Here is a 27,430-nt window from a genome sequence, read left to right on the forward strand (position 1 = left end):
GTGGCACTGATTCAGAGCCAGACTTTGAAGGATTTTTGGAAGAAAACGTCCAACAAACATGCATGCAAACAAAAGAGGATAAAGGTAAACTTCTCTTTCAAATGATAAAAGATTTTAGTTTGGATACGTCGCCGGAAATCATTACTGTGTGGCTGGAGATGGATGAAGATTGCCCGACTTCAGAATTTCTGTCCAAGGAAAAAATATTAACGGGCTGTGAGGCTACATCGGACTGCAAAAGCAATGGCCAGGATATTGTTGAAAAGGTCAAAATTTTGGCCACAGCAGCCCTTAGTGCTGTAGAAACTGTTGTAAGATTTATGGAGGAGCAAAATGCGGAAAATATTGAAATCATTCATCTGTGGGAAATGACAAACTTCATAAGAAAGAAAAAAATGCGAGCCAGAAAGAGCAGAAAATAACGGAGTTTTTTTCTAAGTGAATCATAAACGCTTTTTTCAGCATGGCCCTCTTAACCTGTGGTCCATTAACATGCGGTCATGAAGTCTTGACTCCCGACATCCGCGCGTAAATGAGTCTGTACTGTATAATAATCATGGTAAGACCCAGATATTCCTGAATGAGAGAACCAACAGATTTCTTCAACAAATAGTCACCAAACGAACAAAGAGGTGATGCCATTTTAGATTTAGTATTGGTAAGTAGCGAGGACCTCATAGAAGTTCCAGTGATCATGATCTAATTTAGTGTAAACTAAATGGAAGGATAAACAAAAGTAGGTCTGTAACTAGGGTCATTGATTCAAAAGTGAAAACTTAAAAAAAATAAGGGAATTAGTTAGGAACTGAACTCAAAGATCTGAACGCGGAGGAGACTTGGAAATACTTTAAGTCAAAGTTGCAGAAGTTATCTAAAGCCTGCATCCCAAGCAAGAGGGAAAAAAATCATAGTAAAAGGGTTGCAGAGCAAACTGGATAAGCATCCCAAATAGGTTATTAAGAGAAAGAAAAAAGCCTACAAAGAATGGAAGATGGGATGAATCAGCAAGGAAAGCTACCTTTTGGTGGTTAGAAAGTGTAGGGAAAAAATTGATAACTGCCAAAGGCCAAGCAGAGTGGGGTCCTGTGCAGGAAATTAAAATCAATAGTAAAGGGTTCTTTAAGAATATAACTGATTTTCTAGACAAAGAAAATGCAATACATCTAATTTATGTGGATTTCAGTAATGCATTTGACACAGTTCCCCATGGAAAATTATTAGTTGAACAGGACAAGATGCGGATTAATACAAGAATTGAAAGGTGAATAAGGGATTGGTTTAAGGGGAGACTACAACAGGTCATACTGAAAGGTGAACTGTCAAACTGGAGGAAAGTTTCTACCGGAGTTTCTCAGGGATCAGTCTTGGGACGAATCTTATTTAACATTTTCTTTCATGACCTTGGCACTCCCACCAAAAAGTGGGAGTGTACTAATAAAATTTGTGGATGACACAAATTTGGGAGGAATTGTCAATACAGAAGGACTATAATATCATACCCAAAAATGGAGCAATAGAAATGGGACAATTTAAAATGCAAAGCTCAAGGTTATGCACTTTGGAACTAACAACAAGAATTTTTGCAATAAGCTGGGAATGTATCAATTGGAAGTGACAGAGGTGGAGAAAGAAGTGGGAGTATTGATTGATCACAGGATGACTGAGCTGCCAAAGTGATGCAGCCATGAAAAAGTCTAATGCATCCAGCAAGGTATTACCAGTAGAGAGAGGGAAGTGTTACCATTATAAAAAGCACTGGTGAGACCTCATTTGGAATAGTGTGTGCAATTCTGATCTACCATGTTTAAGAAAGATAAACTCAAACTGCAACAGGTGCAGAGAATGGCTACTAGGATAATCAGAAGAACTGAGAATCTACCTTATGGGAGAGATTTAAGGAGCTTGGCTTGTTTAGCCTCAGAAAATGAAGGCTGAGGGGAGATGGATAAATACCAGGGCAGGAGAGGAGTTATTTAAGTTAAGCATCAGTGTTTACATAAGAACAAATGAATATAAGCAGGCCATCAACAAGTTTAGACTTGAAATTAGATGAAAGATTCTAACCAGCACAGGAGTGAAGTTGTGCAACAGCCTCCCAAGGGGCGTAGTTGAGGCAAAACACCTAACTGGCTTCAAGACTGAGATAAATTTATGGAGGGGATAATACAATGAGATTGCCTATAATGGCATGTGGCTCATCTGTGACTGATAGTAGCAAATATCCCCAACAGCCAGAGATGGGATACTAGATGGAGAGGTCTCTGAGTTAGTAAAGTGAATTCTTTCCCAGGTGTCTGGCTTGTGGGTCTTGATGACATGATCAGGGTCTAACTGACTACCATATTTTGGGTTGGGAAGGAATTGCCCCCTTGATCAGGTTGGCAGAGACCCTGGTGGGGTTTTCACCTGCTCTGCAGCATGGGGCACAGGTCACTTGTTCAGGTCACTGAAGTAAATGGTGGATTTTCTGTAACTTGAAGTCTTTAAATCATGATTTTAGGTCTTCAGTAGTCTTCAGTGGTTATGGATCTATTACAGGAGTGGGTGGGTGAGGTTGTGGCCTGTGACGTGTAGGAAGTCAGACTAGATAATAATGACAGTCCCTTCTGGTCATAAAGCCTATGAGGATGTTCAACAGCAACTATGATTTTAAATCAGCACGTCCAGATAGCTTGTGAGAAATATAAAAGAGCTTGCTGAGGAGCTCATTGGAACTTAATTTTGAATTTCAATAAGTCTTGGGGCAATGGGGATTTTCCAGAAAACTGGAAGAAAGCTAAGGTTGTGCCAACAGTTAAAAAGGGAAACAGAATGATCTGGGTAGTTATAGGCCTTTCAGCCTGATATCTTGCCTAGGATCAATAATGGAATGGCTGATATGGTACTCAATTAATAAAGAACTAAAAGAAGGTAATACAAATTAATGCCAGTAAACATAAGTCCCTGGAAAGTCCCTCAGTCCCTGGAAAAATCATGGAGCAGGTCCTCAAAGAATCAATCCTGATGCACTTGCATGAGAGGAAAGTGATCAGGAACAGCCAGCATGGATTCACCAAGGGAAGGTCATGCCTGACTAATCTAATCGCCTTCTATGATGAGATTACTGGTTCTGTGGATGAAGGGAAAGCAGTGGATGTATTGTTTCTTGACTTTAGCAAAGCTTTTGACACGGTCTCCCACAGTATTCTTGTCAGCAAGTTAAGGAAGTATGGGCTGGATGAATGCACTATAAGGTGGGTAGAAAGCTGGCTAGATTGTCGGGCTCAACGGGTAGTGATCAATGGCTCCATGTCTAGTTAGCAGCCGGTATCAAGTGGAGTGCCCCAAGGGTCGATCCTGGGGCCGGTTTTGTTCAATATCTTCATAAATGATCTGGAGGATGGTGTGGATTGCACTCTCAGCAAATTTGCGGATGATACTAAACTGGGAGGAGTGGTAGATACGCTGGAGGGGAGGGATAGGATACAGAAGGACCTAGACAAATTGGAGGATTGGGCCAAAAGAAATCTGATGAGGTTCAATAAGGATAAGTGCAGGGTCCTGCACTTAGGACGGAAGAACCCAATGCACAGCTACAGACTAGGGACCGAATGGCTAGGCAGCAGTTCTGCGGAAAAGGACCTAGGGGTGACAGTGGACGAGAAGCTGGATATGAGTCAGCAGTGTGCCCTTGTTGCCAAGAAGGCCAATGGCATTTTGGGATGTATAAGTAGGGGCATAGCGAGCAGATCGAGGGACGTGATCGTTCCCCTCTATTCGACATTGGTGAGGCCTCATCTGGAGTACTGTGTCCAGTTTTGGGCCCCACACTTCAAGAAGGATGTGGATAAATTGGAGAGAGTCCAGCGAAGGGCAACAAAAATGATTAGGGGTCTGGAACACATGACTTATGAGGAGAGGCTGAGGGAGCTGGGATTGTTTAGCCTGCAGAAGAGAAGAATGAGGGGGGATTTGATAGCTGCTTTCAACTACCTGAAAGGGGGTTCCAAAGAGGATGGCTCTAGACTGTTCTCAATGGTAGCAGATGACAGAACGAGGAGTAATGGTCTCAAGTTGCAGTGGGGGAGGTTTAGATGGGATATTAGGAAAAACTTTTTCACTAAGAGGGTGGTGAAACACTGGAATGCGTTACCTAGGGAGGTGGTAGAATCTCCTTCCTTAGAGGTTTTTAAGGTCAGGCTTGACAAAGCCCTGGCTGGGATGATTTAACTGGGATTTGGTCCTGCTTCGAGCAGGGGGTTGGACTAGATGACCTTCTGGGGTCCCTTCCAATCCTGATATTCTATGATTCTATGATAAGTATATGGAAAATTAAATTGCTCTCTTTTTTTTTGAGGCAATTCAATGTTTGGTTGATAAAGATAAGTAGTGATGTATCATGCTTAGACTGTTATAGGCATTTGACTTAGTATCACACAATATTTTGATTTAAAAACTAAAAAGATATAAAATTAAAATGGCACACATTACATGGACTAACTGCTGGCTAACTGAAAGGTCTTAAAATGTAATTGTAAGCTGGGAATCACCACAGGTGTTTTTCTTGTGGGGCTCCACAGGGGTTGGTTCCTGGCCCTATACTACTAAACATTTTTATTAATGACCTGGAAAAAAAAATCATCACTCAGATTTGCTGATGACACAAAAATTGGGGGAGTGATAAATAATGAAAAGGAGACGTCACTGACACACAGTGATCTGGATCTCTTGGTAAGCTGGGTGTAAGCAAACAATATGAATTTTAAAATAGCTAAATGTCAAGGCATATATCTAGGAACAAAGAATGCAGGGCATACTTACAGGCTCAATCTGGTGGAGACAGATATAACATGATCTAATGATTGCAAGGTGAAGCTAGACAAATTCAGATTGGAAATAAGGTGTACATTTTTAACGGTGAGAGTATTTAACTTTTGGAACAAGTTACCAAGAGTCATGGTGGAGTCGCATCATTGACAAATTTTAAATCAAGATTGGATGTTTTTCTAAAAGATATGTTCTAGGAATTAATTTTGGAAAGTTCTATGATCTGTGATTTTCACGTCAGACTGGATGAATACAGTAGTCCCTTCTGGCCTTGGAATCTATGAATATGGAAGTTAGGAGCTTACAGCCTCCTGTGACTTTGAAAATATCACTAATAAAGTATAACTGGGCCTTTCACACAACTGTCACTCCCTAGTCTATCTTACCCTAGTTCAATGTATTCCATTAATTATTGTTTATGATTTCGCAGGCTTCCAGTTGAAATGACAGTGCTCCACATGATGAGCCAATTAGGATTAATTTTTCAAGTAATGTTTTGACAGACACTTTGTCTAATACATTACTAAAATCACTGTACTATGACACCTACTGCATTTCCTCTATATATGTAGTAATTTTGTCACTGAGTTCAAGAAGTGGTCTAGGTTACCCCACATGATTTAATAAACTTTTGATTTGTTTTGGATTCAGAAAATAGAAAAAAAAATGATTCAAACCAGATATGCATGTGTAATGGCTTCATGTCATAACATTTTTACCATGAAGACCTCCTCTCTGTGAAATGAGAGTGTAATATTTTAGCACACATTTAATACTTTTGTATTCTAACCCCCCCCCCCCGCAAAATAAAACAAAAACAAAAATATGTGCCCCACTTTGATTTATACAGTGTCAAAAACAACATACCACAGGGTTATTTCCTTTCTTAGGGTTTCACTTGCTTTTTTCCTACTCTAAAGGTCAAGATCAGACATGAAAACTTTAATTCTATAAAGGAAAGAAAGAAAATCTGCAATCCATTTGTCCTAGGGTCACAGATACGAATCTCACAAAGTGTTTGTGTTTGATCTTGAACTTCAGCTGTAGTCAGCTGCTCCCCCATAAGAGTCTGTAAGATATTCAATGGTGGATCAAGAACTTGGCCACATCAGTTGCCCACAATTCTAGAACACAAAATCAAGACGCAAATCTTCCTCTTTTGTCAAGCTTTGTGTTGGCTCAGTCTCCTCTGTTCCACTACATTTCCCCATCTTTGTTCATCCATTTGTCAATTTCTTGCACAATCACCTCCATGCTTTATTGCACATGCACTAGCTAGTACACGATGTAAACATATGGACAGGATACAGTTCTCATCTACAATAACTGTATCCTGTCCATGTAGACTCATAGACATTAAGGTCAGAAGGGACCATTATGATCATCTCATCTGACCTCCTGCACAATGCAGGCCACCGAATCTCACCCGCCCACTCCTACAATAAACCTCTCACATATGTCTGAGCTATTGAAGTCCTCAGATCATGGTTTAAAGACTTCAAGGTGCAGAGAATCCTCCAGCAAGTGACCCGTGCCCCATGCTGCAGATGAAGGCGAAAAAACCCAGGGCCTATACCAATCTGCCCTGGATGAAAATTCCTTCCTGACCCCAAATATGGCGATCAGCTGAACCCTGAGCATGTGGGCAAGATTCACCAGCCAGATACCCAGGAAAGAATTCTCTGTAGTAACTCAGATCCCACCCCAGCTAACATCCCATCACAGGCCATTGGACCTATTTACCATGAATAATTAAAGATCAATTAATTGCCAAAATCATGTTATCCCATCATACCATCCCCTCCATAAACTTATTGAGTTTAATCTTGAAGCTAGATAGGTCTTTTGCCCCCACTGCTTCCCTTGGAAGGCTGTTCCAGAACTTCACTCCTCTGATGAAAAGGAGTATCTGTGGCACCTTAGGTACTTCATCGGATGTCCGATGAAGTGAGCTGTAGCTCACAAAAGCTTATGCTCAAATAAATGTGTTAGTCTCTAAGGTACCACAAGTACTCCTTTTCTTTTTGCGAATACAGACTAGCACGGCTGCTACTCTGAAACTCCTCCGATGGTTAGAAATCTTCGTCAAATTTCACGTCTAAACTTCCTGATGGCCAGTTTATATCCATTTGTTCTTGTGTCCACATTGGTACTGAACTTAAATAATTCCTCTCCCTCCCTGGTATTTATCCCTCTTTTATGTTTACAGAGAGCAATCATATCTCCCCTCAGCTTTCTTTTGGTTAGGCTAAACAAGCCAAGTTCCTTGAGTCTCCTTTCGTAAGACCGGTTTTCCATTTGTTGGATCATCCTAGTAGCCCTTCTCTATTCCAGCCCCTCTTAAAGACCTAGTGTTACAGCGCTACTTACAGTGAATAAAGACCTTGGGCAAGTGTCTTTACTGCTCTGTGACTGTTTCTTCTCCTATCCTGTATCTGTGTTGTCTACGTAGATTGTAAACACTTTGGGACTGTCTCTCATTATGTGTTTGTCACTGTACAAACACAACATGGCCCAGATATCAGCTGGTGTCACAACTGGGATATGTACGGTCTCACCCAGGGGTTGACATGGGAGCCAGGCTGGCTCAAATAGCAGGAGATCAGGGTCTGAGCTATGCCAGAGAGCAGCTGGAGAGTCAGGTGGCAGGAGGCAGGCAAGGTCAGGTGTCCGGGAGATCACAGTCCGACAGTAGGCGCGGGAAGAACATGGGGAAGCAGCCCTCAGCAGGGGAAACTCAGTTGCATGGACAACTTCCTGTTCCTGTGTTCAGTTTAAATACAAGCAGGGAACCAATCAGGCCTCCCAGAGTTCTGGCAACTCTGGAATTCAGCTTTCAGTCCTGGCAACTGTTAGCGGGTTACTGGGTGGTTGGTTAGCATTTACAAGCCCCTAATAGCCCCATGGCCCAGGGTTTGAGACCTGTGGTCCCTGACAGGTGAAGCCTGTAGGTGCTAGAGTAACATAGATTATTAAGAACCTAAATTGTCTCTTGTTGTTTTTCTTCCACTAATCCCTACCTACTTATGTATCTGTCTTTTAATTATAAATTCTTTGGAGTAGGAACTGTATCTGAGTGTTTGTAGTGATCCTACTACATACACACATAGCATACATAAATAATTAATAATAATGATACAACTTAATCTCATCTTCCTGCTGGGCCTATATTTTCCTAAAAATTCATGAGACAGAATCACCCATTACTGATCTGAAGCATCTGTATCCTCGGCACTCGATTCTTAAAAAATGTTTTCCTTTGGTTTTGGGGATGGATGTGAACCTCACCTCCACATGATTATATATATTTTTAAGTTGTTTTATTCTTACAGAAGCATGAACCCTGGAAAGAACATCAAACTGAAGTAATTTTCATTAGGGCCAATTTAACAATGTAGGCACTCCCACAAGACCAGCTATTAAGGTTGTTCATGCAAGTGAACAATTTCAGACATCACAACTTATTGGTTGGGTTGATAGTATGCCACATTACATTAGTGTCAGTGACTAGCCAAAGTTACAGATGTGTTTTATGTACGTTTCAGAATTCTGCTTTCAAAGTACAAAAAAAGAAAAAACAAAATAACTATTTGGGTTATTTCCTTTTAGCAGAAGCACAGTCTATTCTACACAAACATGAAATAGATGACTAGCTGGGAATCCAGCCACTGGTGCCTAGGGTAAAATCTGTTTTTTTATTTACTTTATTTAAAAGGACAGTGCAGACCTGAAATGAATCAGATACGTATAGCTTATTTTACATTAAACTAGCTGGTTTCATGAGTAAATCAACACAACAGTAGTAAATCACTAATTCCTAAGAACCAGTAGGTGAGCAAATTACAAAAACCAATTGCTATGTAGATTTTAGTAGTCTAAGCCTAATTCTTTTCTCACTTACAGCAGTGTAGTGAGATCAGATTCAGGACCTACTATTTAAGAATGTAGCCTCTATCATAAACGGCAGTTACAAGTAAGAATTCAGAGAGAATAGACATCTTTTAAAATCTTATATCCTGAAAACTGATTTCATTTTGAATAGAAATTGTAATGATCTTTACAATATTACATGCAGAAATGAGCACCCCTTTTACATTTTCTTTGAGGTTGGCTATGAGACATGAATATGTGACTAGCATGGTTCTCCATTAATATCTGAGAATACCTCCTCTGAAAGGGAACAATGATGCCAAGTTTCCCTATATTCTTGCAAGGAAGTGTTTGAAATGCTTACACTCCACATTTTAAAATCAGACACTTTACTCCAAGTGATGCACATTCATAGGGGCAAAACGTGTGCTCATTTAAAACAATGGGAGTTTTGTCATCAATTGAAATGGAACCTGGATTTGGCACTCAAAGAGAAGAGCTAATCCTCTTAAAATACTCCCTAAGCAATTTAAATTTTCTCAACAGAAAACTTCTCACTGTCATCCCTCTTCAACTTGGAGCCCTTGGGGTCTGGGAAAAACTCCCAATCTTTGCTAGCATTCTGGATTTGGGGATTAGAGATTTTCATTTTCTGCAAATACTGAGTTCCAATAATATTTTACAGGATAATTGAGTCAAATAATTGAGTCAAATTTAGTTGAAAATTTAGGTTTTAGAAAATAAGCTTTAAAAATATATATTATATTATTTCTTATGGAAACATGGAGTAAATCACTCAACTTTTACTTAAGCAAAAGTCTTATTAGCTTCAATAACTGAGATTCCAGTGAGTTTTGTCCAATTAAGAAATCCAGGATTTGGCCAAGTTATCAAAAGCAAATGTTCTGCAGAGTCTGAACCCTCAAGTGTTGCTATTAGTACATTAAATCCTAAAAGTAAAATGGACTCAACCTAGCCTGACGGTAATGCAAAAAGGAAACATCATACTAAATGGTGAAGTGTATCACTTCATGTTTAATAATCAGAGGTGTTATCTTTAACACAGATAGGGAGATCTGATGTTTATTTTTATTGCCCTGTGTTGAGACCCAGGTCCTCTCAAATGCAGTGTGGCTGGTTAGCACTGCACTGGTGGTATAAAGAAGCCCTAAAACTATGCATCCAGCCCTAGCTGGATCACCTCACTGTAGAGAATCCTTCAGTGGCACAGAGCTAGCATGGTAGATCCTAGCCTGTGTCAGTGTAGAAGAGTGTTCAGGAGAAAATAGACAAGTCTGCAGATTCTGTATGCCCCTCAGATATCTGCATACTGGTTTGGATCCTCAGGACTATTAGCATCCAGTATGGGGAACCAGACCAATGTACACCTGATTCAGTATACAGAGAGAGCAAAGGCCATCTCTTCAATCACCTTCTGAGCTCTGTAATTTGACCCATGATGTCTGACCCAACTATGCATTAGTGGCAGCCACCAATCACATACAGAAAGGAAGCAAGCCCCAGGACAGAGAAATCAAGATACAACAAATTCATTACGTGAAACACTCAGTGTGAACAATGGGAACTCTGCTGGGAGAGGTGAATCTTATGAGACCTTGGAAAGGAATAATAGCTCGAATTCACAAGCACCAACAGCATGAATCTACAGAGTATACAGAACTGAAACACATGCTACCCATCAAGAGAAAAGCTTTTCCCCCTAATAAACAAACACCCACCAATTCAGAAAATCAGTGTCAAGTGATACCTTTCTTTCTAATTTTAGTGCATATAGAAAGAATGGCAGAAACAATCAGGATTTCTATCTCTGCCTTACTTTTCTTGCTGTAAGGGCAAGTTTAAGCCATTGGCCCAGTTCTTGGCATAGTGCAGTTACACCAGAATCTCAGCTTTCATTAAAAACTTAAGTAAGCTTCGAGCCCTAATGGTTGTGCAAATATCTGCATGAGTCTGTAGGCTGCCTGAAATAATATCTGTGACAGGCTTAAACTGTATCACACATCTCAAGAGGGCATTACCAACCAGACCCACAGCTCTGGGGGACCCTGCCAATAACAGATGACTGTGTATGTAGCAGCACAGAGAAGGGGATTACAGTGATCCCAGCCTATACATACAAGCAGGTACATCCTTAGCTGTTGGAATAAGTATTGGAGGCCCCTCTGGTACCCCTTCTGCCTCTCCAGGGTTTGTGACAGGGCTTCCTACTGCCACCTTAAGCTCCTAAGGAGGAGGACCCTGCTGCAACTCCTATGGGAAGATGAGAGCCTCATGCCACTGTCCCGTCACTGTGGGAGGTCCACTAAACATCACCACTACGAAAAGGGAGAGGTGGTCAGGGCTAGTGTGTTCAGACAGCATTGCAGGGAACTCCCAAACTGTGGAGTACAGCCAGTAATTACCTTCATGGGGCCTTGCCTTACATCCTAGAATCACATGTGAAACACATGCAGAGATGGAGCTGGGAGGGTGACAAAAATATATATCAGCTGCCTTGTGGAAATGTGAAAGGTGTGTTTAGCAATACTCAGAACTGGAACCTGATCTATCCTTGCTATATGAATGCTAGAGAAATTAGTATAATTCCAGAGCCTATATTAATAATACTTGTATAGCACCCTGAATTTCCTAATCAATTACAGGCATTATCTAATAAAACCTCACAACCCACCTTTGTGATGTAGGTAGGTAAGTATTATTACTCCTACTGCATAGCTAGGGAAATTGAGGCAGAGAGGTTCAGTGACTTACCCAAGGCCACAGAGGCAGTGACTGTCAGAGCCGGGATTAGAGCTCAGGAGTTTCTGGCTCCCAGTCCCATGCTCAGACCACTAGACCATGGCCTCAGGAAATTTCCAGCTGGTCTTCAGTCTAAAAAAAAGTAAATTCTCAAATCCAATATGCAATATGTATTTATATTTTTACTTTGAAGATAGAATGTAATGGTATGAGTAACACCACATTGCTGGTAAATCGTTGATGAAAACAAGCCAGTACATTTTGTCCAATTTACCTTAATCATACATTTGTGTATGATAAAGATTTGTAGAAAAATTTTCATTTAAATTCCAGTCAATACAAACAACTTTAGTATTTCTCAGGGTAAGGAACAAATTACCTTTCCAAGCCAGCCAGCATGTCATTTATATTAACGGTGAGTAATGCTAAGTTGCTCTGTGCGTAAGAAAACTCTATTAAGAAAGTCACGTCCCTTGGCGAAGCTAGATCCTTAGTAAATTTTACTAGCTAAGCAGTGAGCTCCATGTCAAAGTAATTACACCTTTTATCCACTGCGAGCTCTCTTTTAGCTTCTTCAGACTCCTTAATTTCCCACTTCAGCTAATTTAGCAGTAAAATCACAGAGGTTTTAAAAGGTTAGCTACTGGCGCATGAATGTTCTGTTAAGCTCCATGCATTGAAATCACATCATGTAAAAGAAGGAATTAATTAAGTAACAATTAAGTAGTGATGGATCATTGACAACATATATACACTTTGGTGCTAAAATTAATCTCCCCTGTAAAGCCAATAGAATTGTGTATCTCCTCATTTATACACTGGCAAGTTTCAAGCTTGAAATATAAAAGGGTCATGGTTCTAAGCAGTATCTTGTGAAATCATGACATATCTTCTGGCATTGATGAGATTATACAGTCTTTCTCACATGAGAGAGTCAGGTAAATTCCTTGTAAATATCAGATTTGGGAGATTAATAAAAATATTAAAAGCACAACATTTTGCATGGTAGGTGATTTGAAGATAACCACAGAGGCATTTTTAAATAGAGGCATTTTTAAAATAAAACTACTTAGCATGAATCACTTTGTTAAAAGTGTTAACAACTAACTACAAAGTATTCTGTTCCTACAGCATCTCCTCTAGCAAGCTGCCATATTGTTTCCTTGTATTGACAATGCTTAGTACATAGATTGGCAGTTGGCCCAGTCAATCTTCAACGCTAAAAGCCTCTTACCAGATGAAAAATCCTTGGTTCATTCACACCTTGTAGAAATGATGACAGGGCATAAGTGACATCCAGATCCATTTAGAATATATGTTGGGTCTGATTCTCCCTTCCCTGGCACCTTGTGTAGTCATTTACAGCTGTGCAAAGTGAGTGCAAAAAGGGGAATAAAAGGCTGCCACCAGTGTGAGTAGAAAATTATGATTTGGTTGCATTACTTTGCACAGGCATAAATGCTTACACAAAGTGCGTGCAGGCAATGAAAAAATCAGGCCTTGACTATCTACCTTAAACCATTTTGACACAAACCACTATTTTGACACCAGCCAAAGCTCTTCCTGGAAACACAATTCACTGAAACATGTGGGTGCAAAGTGTATTTACTAGATAAGCTTGCAGTTTCCTGGATATTTGGCACATAAAATAATAAGTATTGTTACATAATGTGATGCTGTTCACATCAGTAAAACTCATCCAGGCAAGAGTTCTATTTCTGCCTCATTTTCATGGGAAAAAAGTGGGAGGAAACTTATCACCTACCTCCACTTAGCTTCACGTTTCACACACTTCTTCTATGCCCAAGCCCTGACATCATATTATTTACACAAGTGCCTATAATGCCATATACACAAACACTAACAACAGGCATCAGTGTAAGAGTCACTACAAACGTAAGTGCTAATCTAAGTTCTCCAGTGTTCAATACTATTCCTACTTTCCAGTTTTAGTACATATGGTGCAGCACATAATTACTGATATGATATCAGGAATATGATATGCCGTGTTACAGAAACGTATCCCTGCTCTAGTAGTGAAAGGTACAGTACTAGTACCTCTTTCACTTTCAGATACAACTTAATATTACTTGCAAACGCCTGCATAAATTATTATAAGTTAACTAGTTTAGGCCCCAATCCTGTTCCCATTAGAATATATGGCAGAATATTCACTTATTTCCACAATGGGCTGTACATTCACTGTGTATTTCGAGGCTAATTCCACAATGTTCCTGATCACCCCATCTCGGGCTGCACTTTGCTGTACTTATATTTTTCAACAAGGAGCAGTATGGGTCTAGCAAGTAAAACAGAAATATTACTTACTTTACACCTTCAAGCAATATTGCGACAAAGAAGAGTGTTCATGCTTCCATTATAAATCCTCTTTTCTTAGGGGTTTATATTAGTCATTATGAACCCCATACGAACCAAGTTCCCAACTCTTTTGCTATTTTCTGACCCCTCCCCTGCACACCAAATCAAGTGCCCTACGAGCAATTAGACATTTTTTTTTAGTACTATTTTTTTCTGTTGGTCATTTATAGCTGGACCCAGTGTTCCTTGGAACATCCTGAACTGTTAATGTATGTGTGCACACCCACCCACCTGCCCATTACACTTCAGCTTAGAGGTCACAAAGGTGCTGGCAGGAGATGTAGTGAGAGGTGTGCAGAAGGGCTAGAGTGAAATTACACTCCCCTCCGACAATTCTCCATTGTTGTATGGTCTCTTAGGGATCTGAGCCAGCTGTTGTAGACTGTTCTAAATTAGGTAAAGGCCTGGGCTGTAACAGGGTTGGACAGAAATCCTTTTCTCTCCTCTGTTGAGTGTATCTTGTTGCAGAAGAGAATCTTCTTACTAAGACTTTGCTCAGCATTGCCATAATTTCCCCGGGATGTGGCCTGATTCTGATCTCATTTATGGTGGTTGAAAACAAGAGTAGTTCTGTTTAGGTCAGTAGAGTTAAACAGTTGTAAAGCGGTTGTGAGATCAGAGTCAGGCCACGGTGTCAAATCTAAAAGATCCACTGAACCAATCTGATAGATATCTAACATGAATTCCTCAGGGTAGGCACTGTGCTTACTTTTTATCTTTCATAGCACCAAGCTTATTACTGGTGCATCCTGATAAAACAAACAATAATAATGATAGATGCAAATATCTCAGGGTAAACAGGTAATTTGCTTTACCTGAGGTACAGAAAATATCACTGAACTAATGAGATTTTGAATAATATTGTGAGCGTTCCAAACATACCCTGCCAGGTCTGCCTGCCCTTGGGAGCTGATGATATTGTTTCCCTCTATTATATTTTTATATCACCATTACATAAATTACACTCATATGACCTGAGGAAATGAAGATTAAAGCTCTGATTTGGAGACTGAGAGGTAAATTTGCAACACTGTCCATAATGTACCTTGCTATGTCTAGCAACTATGGCGATGTCAGGACAGCATGGGATCTTACATTAGAACAATACCAAATTCATAGGTTGTGCTTGTAAATGTCAGTTGACAATAAATGTTATTCTCAAAGATTGGTAAAAAAAAAAATTAAAAAGTGAAGGTCATTCTGATTTGGTGTCAAAATACTAACACTGTAAAAATACTAAAAAATATGCAATAGTGTCTCCTCACCTCTCTCCAGAGAGAGAATCTATGCAGAGGATCCTGCTTGATAGGCCTGTGCCCAAACCCTGCTAAACATCACTAATTTGAAGCTCACTGGGGTTAACGTATAAGGCAGGTTTTGAAGTAAATCTTTATGATGAAACATTCTTGAAATGTCAGTTATTTAAATGTAGCTTGAGAGTCCTGTAAACCTATAGAAAAAAATATCCCTGCTGGCATAGCAACCTATCAGGGTATTACTCTACCACATCTCTTGGGACGTTTTAAATTTTTGAAGCACAAAAATCTTCAGTTGGTTTGAAGAATGTCCCACAGACTGATACTTGATGCTACAAGTCCCAGGAGCCATCACTGTTGTAGGCATATTCAACCTCAATATAGAATCTTCAAACAAATCCAAAACACTACAGGAGACGGCACCAAGGAGTTGAAAAATACAGTATGGACAAGTTAGAGCCAAAGTTCTGATTACCCACAAAAAGGGTTTTATTGTTTTGTTTCTTCTTTAGGCCTCATAAATTTTCCTCTGGGAAGATGGAGATTTGTCTTTGAAAACTGCCTTTTTATTATAGTGAAAAAGCCAAAACTACTTTTATTAAAAAAAATACAAACTAATTTCCCCCCATTAGATCAGTAGTATGAAGTTTTATATCCTTGCTCTACCCACAGTTCAGAATACACACCAGGGTGAAATAAAGGTGAAGACTGGCTTTACTTTACTGGCTGAATTTATGGACCTTTTAAGTCAAAGTCTGACATTTTACATCCTTTTACTAATCTGCCACACTTTCCTTGTCTGTGATCACAGGTGTGAAAGTACATATGTGTGTCTCAGTATGGGTCTTTGTGAGCATGGGCTACTAACTGGCATCTAATTTTAAAAACCTATGCTGCATTTAAATTTGAAGTCTTACCCTTTGCTCTTTGGAAGTTAGAGATGAGGAGGAACAAAAGGGAATTAGCTTACCGTGGTTGTCTTTATTCGCCCACCCGGTTGTGTACAGGTCCAGCCTGACTTATTGATTAGCAAATCACAGCCTTCTCCTTCTAAACATGGAAGCATTTCACACCACTGTTTTGTTTTGATAATTCGTGCTGTGGAAGAGAAAAAAACAAAAACAGTTGGCAGGTGGGTTTGTGTTTCACTTCCCTCTGAACTCTCACTATTAGAGGTACCAATTTTCATGATCTGATAACGCAACCACAGGCTACGCCATAGATAGCCCGAGCAATTTACAAAATTATTTATATCACCTGCTGTGCCACCAATTATATAATAAAAACAAAATTTAAATAACAATAAAACAAGACAGAGTACTGGTTTAACAAAAGAAAAAAAAGAATAGGCAGAGGTAAGTTTTCAATGGCATGAATTCCAGGAGTATATGAAATATAATGGGAGGAGCAATGGTTAAAATTCATAATAACTTTGTTTGCAGTTTCCAGAGTGGTAGTCGTGTTAGTCTGTATCAGCAAAAAGAATGAGCAGTACTTGTGGCACCTTAGAGACTAACGAATTTATTTGAGCAGAAGCTTTTGTGGGCTAAAACCCACTTCATCGGATGCATGCAGTGGAAAATACAGTAGGAAGATATGTATATATATATATATACACACAGACACAGAGAACATGAAAAAATGGGTGTTGCCATACCCGCTATAATCAGGTAAGGTGAGCTATTATCAGCAGGAGAAAAAAATCTTTTGTAGTGATAATCAGGATGGCCCATTTCCAACAGTTGACAAGAAGGTGTGAGTAACAGTAGGGGGAAAAATAAGCATGGGGAAATAGTTTTACTTTGTGTAATGACCCATCCACTCCCAGTCTTTATTGAAGCCTAATTTAATGGTGTCCGGTTTGCAATTTAATTCCAATTCAGCAGTTTCTTGTTGGAGTCTGTTTTTGAAGTTTTTTTGTTGAAGAATTGCCACTTTTAGGTCTGTAATTGAGTGACCAGGGAGATTAAAGTGTTCTCCGACTGGTTTTTGAATGTTATAATTCTTTACGTCCGATTTGTGTCCATTTATTCTTTTATCTAGAGACTGTTTGGTTTGACCAATGTACATGGCAGAGGGGCATTGCTGGCACATGATGGCATATATCACATTGGTAGATGTGCAGGTGAACGAGTCACTGACAGTGTGGCTGATGTGATTAGGTCCTATGATGGTGTCCCCTGAATAGATATGTGGACAGAGTTGGCATCGGTTGTTGCAAGGGTAGGTTCCTGGGTTAGTGTTTTTGTTGTGTGGTGTGTGGTTGCTGGTGAGTATTTTCTTCAGGTTGGGGGGCTGTCTGTAAGCATGGACTGGCCTGTCTCCCAAGATCTGTGAGAGTGAGGGATCGTCCTTCAGGATAGATTGTAGATCCTTGATGATGAGCTGGAGAGGTTTTAGTTGGGGGCTGAAGATGATGGCTAGTGGCATCCCAGGACATTAGGATATTAGAGAATCAACGTGGGTGAGATAATATCTTTTATTGGTCCAACTTCCATGGGCGAAAGAGACAAGCTTTTGAATGTATGCCAATCTCTGAAGAAGAGTTCCATGCAACACTGAGTTACAACTAGAAAAATATGCTAAATTGTCTCCATTCATGGGGCTGTCAAGGGGTGTCAGGCATGTGTTTGTAGTTTATTTTTTTAAATTTGTTTACCCCATCTGCTAATTTCTCTTTGTGTTTGTTGGTGGGATCTCAGAATGCATCGATCTGTAATATTACCAATACTATGGATTGGCAGCCTAGGTATTAGTGATGTCATATTCTATGACAGTGGCAGCAAATTGAAACATATCAGAAATATTTCACAGAATGGAAAGAAAAACAAATGGTTCGTTAAAACAGATTATTGTGCTAAACACACATAGTTAGCAGGATCATTTAGGCCCTGATGATGAAAATCATTACAAACATATTTAACTTTAGGCATACAAATTGTCCCATGGAGCACATGTGTTAGAGTTTGCAGGATCAGGGCCTTAGCACATATCTATGGTATGAACTTAGTATCATCTTTTACTTTGCCATTCCCCATTACAGCAGAGTGCTACGGGGAGGTCTCATATTACTAAGACTTCATTACTTTCACAGTATGTTTACCCACATAATATCAAGTACTATCAATAATTAAAATTGAATTACAGTTGTCAGAACAAATAAAGTGTATTTCCTGATACAATATCTTTGCATTTTATTGTGTTTATTCACTGAGGGTGAAATTCAGCCCCATGCAGAGAGCCAGCAGAAAGCCTATGACCCTCTTAAATCTCTCAGGCCCAGTTTTGAGGACTTATATGATGCATAGACTTTTGGATAGCTCTCTGCAAATTTCATCCTAAGGGCCTGATCCTGTGAACTGCTTTGCACGTTCTAACAAGTGACGAGCCCCTTCAACTGCATTGAAGTCAGTGGGGATTATGCACACACAGCACCTAGTAGAATTGTGTTTTTAGATAATGAGCATTTCAATTAGAGAACATGAGTGTGTCCAACCAACAGCGTTCAAGAAGATAATTCAGAACTGTTCCAGGCAGGCAGTGGTTACAACCAACAGGATGCCAAGCTCTCTAGTAAAATATTCTTAACTGATCTGCAACATTCAGTAGTTTTCAGTGGGTCTTCCAGTTATTAATGAGAAAGGTTAATATTGTTCAACTGTAGCTTGGATAAGGTAGCTTGAACAAAAGTGTTTTTAATTTTTTATGGGTGATTTCCTTCTAAATATTGAAACTAAGTGCATGTAATGACTTTTTACTCATAATTAACCTTATAAACTACCTTAACAGGATATCTGTATTTCTCAGTAGAACAGCAGTGTTGTTTTCTGTATTTCTTTTTCACATGGGTTCGTGATTCATTCAGACAGTTACCCACTGCTGCATCTCTGGTAAATCTCCCAAACAGAAAGCATCATCTTTTTGTGACAGCAAACAAAAGTGAGATAAACCTTGTCCAACAGCAATAAATACAAAAAGTTATATCCATCTTAGAAGATGTAGGATTGAAATACACACGTCTGCTGAAATTTTATTTATAATGTGTGAAGAAGGAACTTAGAAATAAAGAGAAGAAAAAACACTTTTACTTTTTCCTCAAATAAGAATATCAATAATAAATAATGAAAATAACACTGGGATATAGAGATTGGCCATTCCAGATCACAGCAGTGGCCCTAGACAAGAAGTAAGTGCTATGTGCTATGAGTATTCAGACTCCACAATGAGAGGCATGGTGTCAGAACCCAACATAGTTAGTAGAAGATAAGGCTGTCCAGTATCCTATCTCAGAGTCACCAATACTACGTGCTTTAGAGGAGGATGCAAAAATCCCTACAATGGACAATAACGGAAAAACCCACCCACAGGAAAAGCTTCTTGATAACTCCAGGTAGTAAGTAGTTGGCTTATGCCCTGAAGTATCAGTGTTTATATCACTCATACTTCTTATCCAATGTAAAGTTACTGTGGATGTTGCCATTATCCCCACACATGTCTGATCCTCATGGTTTCAATGATAATTTGTGGCAATTAATTAGGTTAATTATAAATTGTGTAAAAAGTATTTCCTTTGATCAGTTTTCCAATTGCTACTTCTTGGTGTCATTGTCCTTGACCTTTGGAAAAAGTGTAAATAGGTTAATAGTAAGAGTGATAAATAATGATTAACAATCACGAGCCAAGTATTGCTAAGTATCTGCATTTTTTATTGAGGCTAGGATTCTTCCCCTCCCCCTACCTACATGGTAGAAGCAGGTTCAACAGCCACAAAAAGCTTGCAAAGGGAACGCTAAGACTATCCTAGTGTTTCCTTTCTCAAAGTAGCTAAAAGTGCAGGGAGGAGGATTACATCAGTGCCTCTGCGGACCCTGTCTTCCCCATTGGTACTGGAGAGTCCGGCTCAGCTCATCAGACATGCTTGATAAATTTTGTGACTTGATAATTTTGTGAGTTGATAAATTCCTAATGATAAATTCCATCATCTTTTCAACCCCTCTTACCCAGTCTTTCTTTCCTCATCCTTTGTGTTTGTCTCACTTCTTTCCTCTTTCTTCTTCTATCTCCCTCCATTTCATTCTCCTTTTAACCACTTCCCTTTTTCTATTTTCACAGCCTGTTCCCACCAATTCCTCCTCAGTCCTTTTGGATAATATAAATAACCAAATGTTTTATAGTATAAATAAAAAAATGCAAAAAAATTATAAACCCTTGAACTAACGAAAAGGTTACAATTCACTGACAAGATACCCAGACCACTTCGCATTTATATAATATCTGCTTACCAAAAATCTCAGAACACTCTGCAAACTTCAAAGCATTTAGCTAGCCTTACAACACCCATGAGTGGTAGGTAACTTTTATGGTCCCCATTTTGTATAGAGGTTAATTGAAATACCCAAGGTCACACAGGAAGTTTGTAGCAGAGCTGGGAATAAAACCTCCAGGTCGCCTGATTCCCAGTCTTGTACCTTACCCATAAGATATCTCCTCTTCCCATTTTTCCCTTATGGAAATATGGTATATACATAATAAGCTCCTATGTGCTTCTAAAAAAACGAGAAATTAAACAAAAAAATGTATGCAAAGTAATAGACTTTTAAAATATATATTGGTTAAACTGCAGTGGCAGTAAAGAGGCTGATAAAAGAACACAAAATGGATCACAGTAGTTTAATAAGCCACTGCAGTCATGAGTGTCTTCAGCGCAGTAATTTGGTTGTGCTAGCTCATAAGTCCCAAGCATTAATCCACTTTACTATGAAACAAGGAAACAGCAGAAGCCTTGGCTACTTTTCCAGCGGACGGTCATTCTGTTCCAGGCAGAAAATTAGAAACGGCTAATTCATGAAGAGTTAGCCAGAGACTATTTAAATTAATCCAAAGAACATTGCTGTAGTAAATATAGCAATGTTTAGCATCCCTGTTTTAGCATTTTGCTCTTGCTGTCATCGCGAGGTTGGACCTGATCCTGGAGTTGAGGCAGATATACAGAAGAGTTGGGGGAAAGAATCCTCTCCAGTAGGCTGTGGAGTGGCTGCATATTGGCTGAGATGCTCCTTGGGCAGCCCTGATGCAGGGTGGAGGGCTGCATGATCTATGCAGAGGCACTGCCCTTAATCCAACTCCCCCTCCTCTGTCCCACACACACACGTACACCTTGTGTGGGAACCCAAACCCTAACCTCCCCATCCAGATAGCAGAACCATACCAGTCCCCATGCCAGGGGAATCTCCTCAGCCACAGAGGAATGGACAGGATTTACCTTGTAGCAGCTAAAGACTTGCTCCTGCAAACACTTGAGCACGTGAGTAACTTGATTCATGAGTAGTTTCTTAGAAGTCAACTCACGTACTTAAGTGTTTGCAAGGTCCTCGCTATGGAGATGAGACACTATTCAGCAAAACCCATAAGCACACACTTAACTTTACATCCATCTTCATAGAGCTCTTTAAATAAAGATGTACTGACAGTTTAGAAAGGAGCAAAACCAGAGACTCTACAAACCACAATGACAGATGATAATAATACAGAAAAACCTAGCAACAGAAAACTAAGGAAAAATAATATTCATGTGAAAGCCTGACTGAATGAAATAGCTATGCAGCATGACTGGAACTCAAGGTTTGATGAAGAGTCACAGAGCAAGTTGGGATGATGAAAACTTTCAATACCCTTCCAGAAAGTTTCTGACAACATGCAGTCCAGAAATCTCTGTTGAAGCTTGGAGAAGTATTTGTACTATGCAAACAGAATAAAGTCAAAACCAGCAAAAATAAATAAACAAATAAATAAATAAATACTTTGGTGCTTTAAAATTAGAGTCAATTTCACAAAGCTGAAACCAAACATGAGCCAAAGCACCTGGGAGGAAGAATTTAGCTAAAAAATGTAAATGATAATTGGTAATTATGTAAGAACACTTTCCTAGACACCCCGTAAGCCATAATCTCACAATCAAGAAAAAGGCCTTACTGGTTGAAAAAATGGCCTAGTTTAGAGGGGAAATGAAGGCAGATATACAAACTAACAAGGAAAAAAGGAGAAGCTGATATTACTGAAAATAAATCAGAAGCTAGGAATTGTAGAAAATTGATAAGGGAAACAAAAACACATAAGGCGAAATCTATGATCAGCAATATATTTCTAAGGAGAATACAGAGTTTTAAAGTATAACAGGAACAAAAATAATCACAATGGTATTGCATCACTAGATGGAAATAGGAGAATTATTACTATTGATGTAAAAAAGGCAGGTGAGTCCAATAAATATTTTTGTTCTGTTTTGGGGAAAAAACAGATATAGTGATAGCAAAAGATGATGATAATGATGACAATGAAATGCCTTATACTCCAATAGAACTAGCAATGATGCTAAGCAGCAGCTACTAAAGTTAGATATTTATAAATGAGCAGGTCTAGATACCTTGTATCCAAGAGTTTTAAAATAGCTGGCTGAGGAGCTCTCTGGACCATTAATGTTGATTTTAAATAAGTCTTGGAACACTGGAGAATTTCCAGAAGACTGGAACAAAGCTAATTTTTGGCCAATATTTAAAAAGGGTAAATGGAAGTGTCTGGATAATTATAGGCTTGTAAGTCTGACATTGATCTTAGGAAAGATAATGGAGCAGCTGATATAGGATTTGGTACCATATGACATTCTGATTTAAAAAAAAAACTAGAAAGATATAAAATTAACAAGGCACACATTCAGTTGATTAAAAACTGGCTGACAGATAGGCCTTTAATGTAATTGTCGTTGGGGAATGGTCATCTAGCAGGTGTGTTTTTATTGGTGACCCATAGGTATCAGACCTTGGCCCTGCACTATTTCTTATTTTTATCAATGTCCTGAAAGAAAACAAAATAATCACTAGTGATCTTAGTCCCTTCTATTCTCTGCCTGTGAATAGTCTAGTCTCCTGTGGGCTGTAATACTATAGTCTAATTTTGGCTGTTGCCTTTAGTGTGAGGGTGCAGGGTGGCATTGGTGGATACACACTAGATGATCTGGTAGTTCTTTCATGCCTTAAACTCTATATCTTTATAAAGTTTACAGATGACACTAAAATTGGGGCAATCATGAAGAAAGAAGAGGAAAGGTCACTGATAAGGAACAATCTTCTAGATCACGTGGTAAGTTAGGTGCAAACAAACAATATGTGTTTAATATGACTGAATGTAATTGGGTACATCTATGAATGCAGGCCATACATACAGAACAGGGGTCTCCATCTTCAGAAGCATTGACACTAAAAAAGATTTGGGAGTCATGGTGCATAATTAGCTGAATATGAGCTCCCAGTGTGACACTGTGGCCAAAAGAGTTAATGTGATCTTTGGACGCATAACCAGGGGAGTATCCAGCAAGTGTAGGGAGGTTCTATTATCTCTCTATTTTGTGCTGGTGCAACCTCTGCAGGAATATTGTGTCCAGCTATGGTGTCCAAAATTCATAAAGGATGTTGATATATTGGAGAGGGTTCAGGGAAGAATCATGAGAATGATTAAAGGATTGGACAACATATCTTACAGTAAAGAAGTCAAGGAACTTAATCCTTTTATTGTAAAAAGAGAAGGTTAAAGGGTGATTTGATTAATCACAGTCTATAAGTACCTACATGGGAAACAAATGTTTCATAATGGATTCTTCAGTCTAGCAGAGAAAGGTATAACAGCAAGGGCAATTAACCATTGGAACAATTTACCAAGGGTCATGGTGGATTCTCCATCACTGGCACTTTTTATCTCAAAACTAGATGTGTTTCTAAAAAGATATGCTCTAGGAATTAATTCTGGGAATTTCTCTGTCCTGCACTATGATCAGTCTAGAGGACCACAATGGTCTCTTCTGGCCTTGGAATCTATAAATCTATTAACTTGTTTTGTTCTTCTTTTCCATTTTGTCTCCAAACTATATTACAGCTTCCGTATTACATCCCAAATATAAAGAAACAAACTGCTTAGGCAGTCTGACTTGCTGGGAAATTCGCAATGTAGGCAAGGAGCTGTGCAGCCTGGGAAAAAACCCAGTCAGGAGGGAGAGAATCACAGACCTCAACCCAAAAGAAGCGACAGCTGAGGAGCCTGGAGTTCCTATCTATATGCCAAAACAGCTAATTGCTTAATATGAACAACCTAACTCATAATAGCTCATCCAGGAGAGGAGTTTGACCCTAAACCGAATACCCAAAGTTCTGGATATCCAACAGTTTTCAGTGTGTGAATGATCCAGAGTCCTATTGTCTGGGGATAGTTACTTTTTGCTGTATAACAAGAGATGTTAATTGAACACTTGCCCCTAGAGAAAGTCTTTGTCAGGACTCACTGTCTTCTGTTTCTGTCTCCTGCTGCTTTCTGCTCTGCTGTATTCAATTAGTGTGCTGGAAGCAAAGTAAAATTTATTTTAAAAAAAACCCTGATCTCTGACGTGCCAGCACAAAACACTTCAGAGATCAGGTTTTGAGCACATTTCACTTTGCTGCCAATAAGCCGAACACAGCAGATTTAAGTGGAGATGGAGAGCAACACGAGACCACAGGAGAGAGGATATGAAGACAATACCGAGAGCAGAGATGCAGAAACGTGGGAAGAGTGAAGAGAAGAAGGAAATAACAAGAAAACAGAGTAGTGAAGAGTAATATAAGAGTGGGAGGGAAAGAGGAAGGAAAGAAAGTTGCTCAAGCACCATGGCTATAGGTGTAGGACAGTGATTGAGGTAATTAGACGGAACCCAGTTCTGCAGTACTTTCTCACCTGAGTCAAAAGGACAATGTGAACGAGTAACGGCTAGCTGGAAAACAACACTTTCATTTTGTGGAAAAAAAACCTGAGGTTTTGGAATTTGTTTTCATTCCAGTGTGTAAGAAAACCGACCTTTCAAAATTTGTCGTGAAAAAACACAAATAGAGAGACCTACCCCAGAATGACCAGTTGGTTAGTGGTTGGGACACTCCCCTGGAATCTGGGAGACCAAGCTTCAAGTCTCTGCTCCAAAAATCACTTACAGCAAGACTCTGTGGATTGGCTCAGCTGTCTTACCTGCTTACTCAGTGCATAGAGCCAGATGGACGGAGTGGATACTGGGGACTATGAACTGTTCGAAGAAGTTTTGCTGCTTAAATTTGAATTGACCCCTAAGGCATACAGCAAAAGGTTTTGGGGTGTAAAAAAGACCTTTGGTGTGGCCAAATGGAAGTCACCACCCTCACGGGAGAATATCTCTGCAGGGGTTACTACCCTGGATTGTATAACCTAGCTGGGTTGGAGCAGCTGTACAAGGTCTGTCCTCAAGACTTTAAAATGTGGTTAGTGGACAGGACCTGCGGAGTACAGGCAGGTTGGCTGATGAGTTTGTGGACAGTAGGTCCAGGTATGAAAAGAGACCCTAAAGGTACTGGCCTAAGTATAGGTCTGAGGAAAGGGAACCCATGGAGGCATCCCAGAAGTGGGACTCAGGCAAACCCAGAGTTGGGGGCATGGCCAGAGGGTGGGGGCAAACCTTCTCCAAGGGACCTCAAATACCTGATTTAATTACCGAGGGCAAAAAGGGCATAAGTGCACAATGCTCAAAAATCAATGAAATGGTGGCCAAACAGAATCCTCAAAGGGTTAACTTGCAAATGTCCAGGACAGAAGGGCAAATTCAGTCTCTGTCTGCACAGAAAGGCAGCCTGTAATTCAGACTCACAGAGTGCACTATGTAACTGAACTTTTGGAGGAAAGCAATCACACTGCCAGCTCTTTGGGGAGCACAGGGAGTGATGGCAGGTGGGTTCCCACTCCAGGTCCCAGTGTACGTGTCCTCTCATACTCTCCTGGGCTCAGGCACATATGATCCCCAGTGGAAACAGAAGGTGGTGGTTAATGGGAAGACGTTCATGAGGTGGAGAAATTCTTTGACAGAGAGAATTCTTGTCAAATCCTGGGTGATGCAACCCCATCAAATGCTAAAGGGCTGTGAAACTTGGTCCCAAACATGTAGACATTCGACCTGCCCATGGCTCAGATCCCTGTGCAGACACAGGAAGGATACAGGTGGCTGGTAGTTGGGGTTCTCCAAGATATCAGCTCTGAGGTCCTTTTGGGAAGTGATTCTCTCTTTAAGGCAGGATGCAGGCCCTGCTTCTGTAACAGCCAAGGATTTGAATCCAGAAAGCCAAAAGGCTGAGAATGCAGGTGTCAGTGAACATGCAAATAGCCTGGAAGGAGGAGGGGATTTTCCCCCTGGCTGGTAGCACAAACGAAGAGCTGATAAGCTTGATACCTTCCAGTCTGTAATCGGACCTGTGGATCGGAGTGGGACAGCGGGATGGTTCCTGCCCATCTCCACACAGGATATTTGACTCTCACTGGCTCTAATGCTGGGACCAAGGCAGCGAGCTCACTGTCTACCTTAACTGGGAAGGCAAAGGAAATGCTGAGCATGGTGGTAGCTGAGACCCCAGCTGAGCGTGGGGAGAGACAGACAAGGAAGGACAACTGCCAAACATGTTTGCCTTGTCCAGGGGTGAAAGAGTTCCCAGGGAAGGGGAAAGCAGATGGAAGAATGCTGATGGTAACAGAGACACCTGGTCAGAGGGTGGCCATGGCCATTGTAGAGTCTCTTAACCAAGAGAGACCAAATAACAGCCCTCCAGAAAGGGGGCTGGGAGAGGACTCAGTCCTGGGGTTGAGGGCAATAGGTGGACCCCAAGAGGGGAGATGGGCTCCTTGCATATGCACAGCTTTGGCAATGGACACAACTCCAGAAAGGGCCTGCCAATGTGCAGAAGCACATTGCATGCCAGCCTCACCAGACCCTGGGCTGGGACACCAGAGCCCCAGAGATGTGGTTGGGTTAAAAACCAATGCAGAAGGGATCACTCCCTGTTCCAATCTAGTGGCCCTCCTCACTCCCTGGCAGATGAGGGGAAGGAGGTAGTGGCAGGACCCTACCCCAGTTTCAAAGCCAAAGGTTTTGGGGTGGCTAAAAAGGCTGGGGGTCACATGAAAGCTTCTCATCTGCGTCCTGTGACTGTCATCAAACAGATCAAACTTAAGGGAGGATGTGAAACTGCTTTGAATGGTGTATTGTAAAAATTGTAATTGTGATGGATTAGCAATGGTGCTAAAAGAATCGCGAAAGTGCCTGTTAGAACAACTGCCAAGAAAATGGAAAAGATGCAGTGGCATCTATGGATAATATTGGTGGGTTTGAACTTCCCCTGGTAATTGGCTTAAGTAATCCCGCTTGATTCAGTCTAGAATGTGGAAGAGATGTAACAAAGTTGGAATTTTTCATAATATTTCAGATGACTATTGTGCCTGAGTTACCCCTTTGTGGTGTGTGGTTAAGTAGGTGGCATGAAAAGGGTTGT

The 27,430-nt window shown here is 40.3% G+C and overlaps 1 protein-coding gene across 19 annotated transcripts in view; it reads right to left on the minus strand.

The window, feature by feature from the left end:
• The window catches only part of TAFA5 (TAFA chemokine like family member 5), a 783,444-nt gene that overhangs the window by 302,092 nt on the left and 453,922 nt on the right, over positions 1 to 27,430 (minus strand). For 14 of the 19 annotated variants that reach the window (XR_012666575.1, XR_012666570.1, XR_012666569.1 and 11 more), the window contains one exon: positions 16,042 to 16,169. Coding sequence is in view for 12 of the 19 variants with exons in the window: in XM_075124474.1 (XP_074980575.1) it covers positions 16,042 to 16,169 (128 nt within the window). In the remaining 7 variants the exon portion in view is untranslated. Of the gene's footprint in view, positions 1 to 11,448; positions 11,569 to 16,032; positions 16,170 to 27,430 lie in introns of those variants that run through there. The other 5 variants (XR_012666572.1, XR_012666571.1, XR_012666573.1 and 2 more) reach the window with 2 other exon arrangements.

The sequence above is a fragment of the Caretta caretta genome, chromosome 1 (genome assembly GCF_965140235.1).
Source record: "Caretta caretta isolate rCarCar2 chromosome 1, rCarCar1.hap1, whole genome shotgun sequence".
NCBI classification, from domain to species: Eukaryota; Metazoa; Chordata; order Testudines; family Cheloniidae; genus Caretta; species Caretta caretta.